The sequence below is a fragment of the Wyeomyia smithii genome, chromosome 1 (genome assembly GCF_029784165.1).
Source record: "Wyeomyia smithii strain HCP4-BCI-WySm-NY-G18 chromosome 1, ASM2978416v1, whole genome shotgun sequence".
In the NCBI taxonomy this organism is placed as follows: Eukaryota; Metazoa; Arthropoda; class Insecta; order Diptera; family Culicidae; genus Wyeomyia; species Wyeomyia smithii.
In genome coordinates this window covers 166875932-166884674 of record NC_073694.1, presented here as the reverse complement: position 1 = coordinate 166884674, position 8743 = coordinate 166875932, and the positions used below count along the sequence as shown (strand labels likewise).

Here is an 8743-nt window from a genome sequence, read left to right as displayed (position 1 = left end):
GATATAACTAAACAACCTAATCAAAAACTGAGTATAATATAAAAATTAGAGTCATCTCAGCATAATTCCGTATGATGGAGTTATGCTAAATTCGCAAAACAACTCTATTTCAATTGACGGATATAGTGACGGAGAATATTCTAATAATGCAAGCCATAGTTAGAACGGCAATGGCATCCAAGAAATACGTCACGCAAGTTCCGATCAATATTTCCTCCCTCTTCCCTATATATGCGTGAAGTACTGTATGGAAGCCTCCAGTCTCCGTCAGCGCTTATTGTCATTTCGAATTGAGAATCGTCATGTGAGAGTGATGGTGATAATCTCTGCTTTCAATTGAAAAGCATTTGTATCAATTTCAAGCCCTTCAGTTGTCAAAATCAAAGCGAGAGCTTTCGATTGGGTTTCATGTGACTAACGAAGTGCTCCTGAATGATACAAAAGCTTTGCAATTGAAAGCGGGTCAAAGCGTCACTAGAACCTGATAATTGTCAATTGAAAATGACTTTGTCAGGCTTTACTTAGGAACTCCCAAATCTCAATGTCAGTTACTGTAGATATTACGCGACACCATAAATGCCAATAAATCGAATAGTTTCATCAGAAGAAGTTAAATCCAGTGCCCAGGACAGACAGTTCCATTGCCCGGACAGTTTTTGTTTCTATAGAAAGACTATTTGAGTTTCAACTGGGTTTCGACAGTTCAGGAAGGTATCTTTTTGTACCCCTTCTTACCAACCAGATATGAAACGTGGTGGCTTGTGCTTTATCAAGAAGTTGACGCCATGTTGCTTGGTTTTGGACTGTGTTTTGCCAGTTTCCCAGGCGTCTCATCACCCGCAAGTCTCCTTCGATCTGGTCAAGCTATCGTGCTATTTCTGGTGCCGGCAGGGTTGCTGAAGTCCGGCATCCTTACGACATGATCGGCCCACTTCAACCTATTGACTCTCGTCAGGTGTGCAATGGGGTTTACTCCAAGCAGCGCGAGCAGCTCATGGTTCATGCGCCGTCGCCATTCTCCGTCGTCCATCTGTACTCAACCGTAGATAGTCCGCAGCACCCTCCGTTTGAAAACGCCGTTCGTGCGTCGTCACACTCGACTCGATCGAAGTGTCTTTCGGAGTAAAAGTAGTCACGATTTCAATCCTGGATGCGTCTCGGGATCTCTTTGCTGGTGCTATTATCGGCGGTCACGAGTGATACAAAATACACGAGCTCGTCAACAACCGCAAACTCATTGCAGTCTACAGAGACTTGAGTTGGGAGGCTGATGTTGTTCTCGTTGAAACCTCTCGCTCGCATGTATTCGACGCATTTATTTGCAGTTCGATTCGTGCGGCTTCGGCTTTTCGTAGGGCATAATTTTCCTCCGCCGTCGCATAGTTACGTGTTATGATGTCAAAGTCATCCGCGAATCCCAGAAGCTGAACAGACCTGTGAAAATCGTGCCCCCCGTGTCGAAGCCCATCCTCCAGATCACACCCTTAAGGGCAATGTTAAAGAGTCCGCTTTGGTTCGAATCTTTGCTGAATCAGGCCATTTGGTTGTCAAAGGACTTTAGCATGGGTTTATTCTCAGGCTCCCCACCACGTACCTCTCCTTCAATCTGAATTCTACAGTACCCTATTACAATGAAACTTGTATTATAATAAAATATATGAAATAATTGTAAGTTCTCTCCCGGAAATTGTAATTAGGCGATATTGTTAGGATGGACAGAGACTCGGTATAGTAGAGCAGTAAGCTTGAAACGGAAAAGTAAAAGTCATACACAAGCACGGATATGAATGAAAAGCGTATCACTTACTTAAATACAGTATCACACCGTCAATAATATGAAGTACGGAGTACAGAAAACACAACTTCTGTATGATCTGTCGAATTGATAAGATGGTCCGTGGTGACACAGGCTCCCATGAAGGCCGCTTGGTACTGGCTAACGAACCTCCTGGTTAATGGTGATAGACGATGGAACAGGATCTGTGAGAGTATTTTGTGGGCGGCATTGATAAGCGAGACACCGCGGTGCGGCTCTCCAGCTTCTCGCCCTTTTTGTAGATGGGGTAGAGGACTTTCTCCATCCACTCGTCTGGTAGTTTTTCCTCCTCCTCTCAAATCCTGGTAATAGATCCATTGCAGCGCGTTAGCCAGCGCATCTCTGTCATATTTAAAGAGCTCGCTCGGCAGCCCGTATTTGCTGCGGTTTTCTTGTTCTTCATTTTCTCGATCTCACAAAGAACTTCTGAACATCGGTGGCTGGTACTCGGTCATCTGCTGCTGGTGCTTCTAGGTCAGCTCCCGCTCCGCTTCTGTTTACTGTATCACCAATCAGGTGTCCTTCCTCCACTTGTCGGCCACCTCGCTGGCATTCGTGAGAAGGTTCCCATCCGCGTCGAACCTCTGCGTGACTGGTTAAGAATTTCCGCGTATCACTGGCACTGTACAGCTGCTCCGGCTCCACATGTTCACGATCCTCTCGCTGGCGCTTCTTACGTCTGAGAATCGTGGTCATGTCGTTCCGTACCCGTTTGGAATTGGCGTTGTTCTTTCTCGTTGATCTGCCCAGGTTTATCGCCTAAGGCCGGTGTTGTGTGAGGCACGTTACTGGTAGGCTCACTGTTCCGGTTGCAGCAGCAACTAAATCGCCAAAAACTTATGCCGTACGCAGGAAGAAATTCTTCGAAAAATTAAAGCATCTTTCAGTATCACGGGTAGAATTTAGCTAAAACGTGTTTGCCTTATTGTAGCTAGGTTTATTAACTGAGATTTTACTGCCAGAATTTTCCTTAAGTACTAAAACAGTTGTCTTGGTAGTAGTAGCGCTGTGACAAATGTGCAAGAATATGAAGGGCAGTTTATAACCGTTATACAAACATCGCAATCATTGAAGTTAGTATGCACCATCTCTAATCATCGCCACCACCTTGAAATGTCATATTTCAATAATCAAAACATGTGCTTTACTTTAATACCTACAGCTAATACTTATGTTTGAGAATTTTAATTAAATATTTTTTCGATTAGTGTTCAAATCATTTTAGGGTATCCGAAATCTTCACTCTGGTCCTGATGCTGCAGGCTGATTAGTGTTATCATTGGCAGTAGCAATTGAGGAAATACTGTTGTCGGCATCTTCCACTGGTAACAAGCAAATTTTTATTATCGGACGTTTGATGATTCCGCGGCTGGTGCGAAGGCTTACTACTCGGCAAAGGCCGTCCGATCCTGGATGTACGTCGACGATTCTGGCTAGTGGCCATTTCAGTGGCATTTGGCAATCATCTACAACGATAACCATGCGTCCTGGCAAAATTGATGTGTTAGCATTGGTCACCTGGTAGCATTTTTGCATTTCGGCGAGATACTCAGTGCGCCAACGGTGCCAAAATTGTTGATGCATTAACTGTATACGTTGAAAGTGATCCAACCGGTTGGTAGGGATGCTGCGAATGTCCGGATCTGGAAGCGCTTGCATGGTTGTGCCAATAAGAAAGTGCGCGGGCGTGAGGGCGGAGAGATCATTTGGATCTTCAGATAGTGGCACAAGGGGACGAGAATTCATGCTTGACTCGATTTGTGCAACAGTGCGCCATGTCCTCAAACGATAGATGAGAGTTTCCAAGCTGTCGTCGGAGATGAGTTTTTGCTACCTTTACCGCAGCCTCCCAAAGACCGCCAAAATGGGGTGCTTTCGGAGGGGTCATGTGCCAGGTAATACCTTCATTGGCTAGCGCAGCTTGAATTGTTTCGTTTTCCTTTTCGGATTGAAGCATCTTGTAGAGATCATGCAGCTCGTTTTTTGCGCCCTCGAAATTTTTGCCATTGTCAGAGTGGACATGGCTCGGAAGACCTCGGCGGGCTATGAAATGGCGAAAAGCTGCCAAAAAAGCCATCGTAGTAAGATCTGATACGAGCTCGATATGGACAGCTTTCGTCGAGAAGCATACAAACAAACTTATGTAGGCTTTTGGAGATGCAGCTCTTTTATGCGGGGGGCGCAGATATACTGGCCCAGCGTATTCTACTCCTGTGACAGCAAACGGTCGGCTCGGCGTGACGCGAGGAATTGGTAGCTGGCCAATGCTCTGCTGGGCCGGGACGGGATCCGCTCTGGTACACCGAAAACAATCTCGTATGGCACTGCGAATCATGCGTCGGCCGTTTATTGGCCAATATTCCTACCGCATCGCTGCAAGGGTTAACTGAATTCCACCATGGAGTAACTTCAGGTGGTAATGTTTGGAAATCATTTTTGATAGAGGATGGAAATAAGGTAAGAGGGCTGGGTGTTTGATTTGGAAGCTCTGGTCGGACAATCTCAATCTCCCCCCCACTCTTATGGTTTCATTGCTGTCTAAAAATGGGCTCAAAATACGAATAGGTTATCGTTTCGATACTGTGCTGTGTTCTTTCAGATCCTTTAGCTCTGATTTATATGCATCGATTTGTGCTAAGCGAATGAGCAATTTCTTTGCAGCAATCAATTGCTCTGTCGATAACAAAAATTTGTTAAATCCTTCATAAGGCAGAGGATGGGTTCGAGTTTTATCTCTCACGTTGCAGATGAATCGCTGACACCAAGCAATTACTCTTACAAGCAAGTTGAACGAGGAGAAACGGGTAAATATTTCGTTTACAGATGGCTTAGTTTTCACAACGGTCGCAACTAGCTTACGCGATTCGTTACTGTCGATTGGTGGCGGGATGGCAGCAGGTATAGGCCACGTATTTTCAGGTATTCGAAGCCATTCTGGACCATATTTCCACAACTCGCTCTCCAAAAAACTGGTGACGTCCATTCCTCGCGATAACAAGTCGGCGGGATTTTCCTTTCCAGATACATGGTTCCACCGACAGCCGTGTGTGATCGTCTGTATTTCTGAAACTCGGTTTGCAATATAAGTCTTCCAGGTGTGAGGAGGAGCTTCGAGCCATTGGAGCGTAACCGTAGAGTCGGACCAAAATATTGAACTGGAAACTTCAATCTGAAGAGCTTGCGTACATGCCGGTATAGACGAGCTCCAATGCGAGCAGCGCATAGTTCAAGCCTGGGAAGTGTTACCTGCTATTAAGGTGCAACTCTGGACTTAGCCGCGAGTAGCTGCACGCGAATGTTACCAACTGGATCGAAACTTCTTGCGTAAATACAAGCGCCGTATGCCGCCTCTGAAGCATCCGAAAACGTATGTAGCTGTACACAGGAACGTGGGAAAAGAGCATAACGGTTTACTCTAAACTCTGCGATTGCTGGCAGCTCGGTACAATACTTATTCCATCTATCTTGGATGCTTGGTGGTACCTGTTGGTCCCAGTCGCACTGTGCAAGCCAGAGATCTTGCATTAGCATTTTGCCTCGTATGACGATAGGGGTGATCAATCCTAACGGGTCGAAAAGCTGTGAAATAGATGACAAAATTGAGCGTTTTGTCAAACGTTCATTTGGTTGGTCGATTTTAGAATCAAAACACAGTGTATCGGCCTCCGGTTCCCAGCCGATTCCCAGCGCCTTTATAGCTTCGTTTGGGGTGAATGTCAGCGACGATTGCGTACCGATTTGGTCTTGCGTAAGTCCTTGTGGTACTTCCAGCTTATTTGAAGTCCATTTGCGTAAAACAAATCCACCTCTTTTACATAGCTCCTCAAGCTGTGCTCTTAACTGTAAAGCTTCGCTAATTGATTGTGCACCACCTAAGCAATCATCGACATAGAATCCCTTGCGAAGAATTGGCTCGGCCAACGGATAGTTGCTACCTTCGTCTGCTGCTAGCTGCTGAAGTGTCCTCGTTGCTAAAAAGGAGGACGGAGCTAGTCCGTAGGTGACAGTTAGCAGCTCGTAAGTATGAATGGGTTCAGAGTCACTAAATCTCCAGAAAATTCGCTGATAGGGTGTATCATTAGGATGTACGCGAATTTGTCTATACATTTTTTCCATGTCGGCGACTAGTGCGATCGGGTAGATTCTGAATCGGAGCATTATCGAAAGCAGATCGTCCTGCACAACAGGCCCAACTCGTAAAGCATCATTCAGTGAATATTTAGTGTCAGTCTTCGCAGATCCATTAAAGACAACGCGCACTTTCGTGGTTGTGCATGCAGCTTTAACTACTGGATGATGAGGAAGGTAGTAACCATTTTCGGTTGCCGAACCATCCTGAGGATTGGGTAAGCGCATGTGACCTAACGAAATGTACTCACTCATAAAGCGATGATATTCCTGCTTCAAATCACTATCACGTTTTAGTCTCTCCTCCAGTAGCTTGAATCTTCGGAGTGCAGCAGGTTTCGAATTTCCAATCATCTCATCGAAATGCGGTTGGCGAGGTAATCGCACCATGTAGCGACCTTCAACGTCTCTAGTAACAGTGTTAGTATAGAATTCCTCACACTCTCTCTCCTCAACTGAGTAGTCTGAGGAAGAAAGATTCTCTTCAATCTGCCAAAATCTTTCCAAACTTTCTTCTAAACTGTTAATACATATTGCGGTTAAAGAACACTGAACTACTTCTGGAGAAGATGGAACTTGGCTACCGGATCCGGCTACTATCCAGCCAAACACGCTGTCGACTAGTTCAGGAAGGTCACTTGCTAAACGTATTTTTGCGGATGAGGTAAAGCAGGCGAAGAAATGTGATACGCCGATTATCATATCTATTCCGGAACGCTTATGGAAGTTTGGATCGGCCAAAAATAAGTCGCTGGGAATGCTCCAATCGTCGATCGGAACACTTTGATCAGGCAAATCGGCTGTGACCTGAGGAAGCACAAGAAATTCCACATCACGAGCGAATTGGGTTTTTCGTGATCGAATTTGGGTGGATACAGAATCCTTAGCTTTTATCGAAATGCCTCCAGCACCTTGGAGTTGTACGTTAACTTTTTTCCTTTTCAATCGTAACATTTGCGCCATCTTATCTGTAATTAAATTTGGTTGAGATGCACAATCGAGTAATGCTCGAGCGAGATGTTCCTGTCCATAGGAGTCTACGACCACCAACAACACGGTAAGCATGAAGGCATTATCTTTACGTTATCCTTGTATTGCGTAAATGGATGCTTGTGGCTCATCTGGAATGTGCGTCGTAGTGGGCTCGACGCGTGCTGCAGCGGCAGTAGTAACGTTTGTTTGCGCCGATACCAACAGCAGATTGACATTTGTCGTTCCTGTTTCTCTGACCTTGAGTTCCTCTACATACCCAGGATGTATGCTAGTATGATACCGCTTCTGGCAGGCTCGACAGCTTCCCCTAACAGGATACTTGCTCACCAAATGACCATCTCGAAGGCAGTTGAAGCATAACCGCTTGGCGTTAATCTGGTTCAGTTTTTCCTTAGCGACAGCTTCCTGAATTGACGCATTGACATGCCAAGCCGGGTGGCAACTCCATTTTCGTTCGCTAGTTCCTCTGTGATGGCGTTTGTAGAAAACTTCGTCGTCCCGAAGGGCCGCCTGTATTTCGATGACACACCAGACGGACCACGCATCGTTGGAGCAATGTGCGAACTGGAAAGAGATGGTATCGTATCGTGGTTTACAGAAATCGATTCCAACACACGCATTCGTCTATGAAGGAAACCGACTAAGTTAGCGTACGACGGGATTTCGATTGTTGAAGCATGCTCTTCCCATTGTCGCAGCGTCTCGTCATGCAATCTCGTGCAGAGTAAATGCTCTAACATTGTACCCCACGAGTCTGTGGGCTCTCCCAACTGCTTGAGAACCTTGATGTGCCTTTCAAATTCGTCAACAAGCCCATGAAGTGCGGCTGCGGATTCTTGCTTCATCCGCGGTGTTTCATAAAGAGCTTGGAGATGGCGTTTTTTGAGTAAGTACTCGTTCGAGTAGCGTGACACTAATGCTTCCCAAGCTAAATTATAATTTGCTGCACTAATAGAAATTGATTCAATTACCTGTGACGCTTCTCCTTTTAGCGCTGCTCGCAAATAATGGAATTTTTGGATATCTGCAACATCCACATTGGTATGTATCAGCGCATGAAAGGTATCATGAAATCCAAGCCACTCTTGGTAGTCACCGTTAAACTCGGGCAAAGCTTTAGTAGGCAATTTTAAACCAGCAAGACCAGAGTTAGAGCAAGGGGGGTTAGTAGGGAGATCAGCGCTAGGAAGAATAGGCGGCAGGATAGATAACAATCCGGCTTTTATTTGAAAGAGCTTTGGTTCAAAATCAGAGCGAAAGTTAAGATTCCTCACCATACCCTCGTTTGTTGTTTCGAGCCCCTCCAGCTCACTTTGGCCTCGCAGTTGTCCAAAAACTGTTGAGCACGGTTGAGTGAAGCGAGTAGAGTTGTCCGCCGGGAGATCAGTTGACGCATTTTGAGTTCCACATCCATCATGTATTAGAAAGCAACGGCCACCACCTTGACAGATCAGCACCAAGCTCAGAAACCAGCAATAAATTCCAACCGGGGCGCATATATCATGTGAAAAGAGAAGAAAACAGCATCTAAACGTACCAGTACAAACTGTGGGAAAACTTGGAAAGCAGCTCACCTGCTGCCTGAATTTAACAGGCCTTATATTAATGAGAATGGCAGCAACTGATGACTCGATTTCCTCCAATATTTCACGATGGCGTCTGAATACCGATAGTGCTTTATGAAATTTCACGATGGCGTCTGAAGTACAATTAGGCGCTTTATTCTCTGACTGGCGTCGCAAAGATGGCGATAATTTCTTGGTATTGCTCTGTCCGAGCAACCTTGTCGTCCACGAAACGGTTAGA

The 8743-nt window shown here is 45.5% G+C and overlaps 2 protein-coding genes across 2 annotated transcripts; both read right to left on the bottom strand.

Annotated features, from left to right (window-relative positions):
- Positions 1–5068: 5068 nt before the first annotated feature.
- Positions 5069–6907, bottom strand: LOC129717341 (uncharacterized). Its single transcript, XM_055667213.1, has one exon. It carries the CDS (start codon positions 6905–6907, stop codon positions 5069–5071), a length of 1839 nt encoding a protein of 612 aa, XP_055523188.1.
- Positions 6908–7027: 120 nt separating this feature from the next.
- LOC129717340 (uncharacterized) lies at positions 7028–8351 on the bottom strand. The gene is made up of 3 exons (XM_055667212.1): positions 8250–8351; positions 7579–8172; positions 7028–7501 (listed from the first exon to the last, which is right to left on the bottom strand). Exons 1-3 carry the CDS (start codon positions 8349–8351, stop codon positions 7028–7030), a joined length of 1170 nt encoding a protein of 389 aa, XP_055523187.1.
- Positions 8352–8743: the final 392 nt, after the last annotated feature.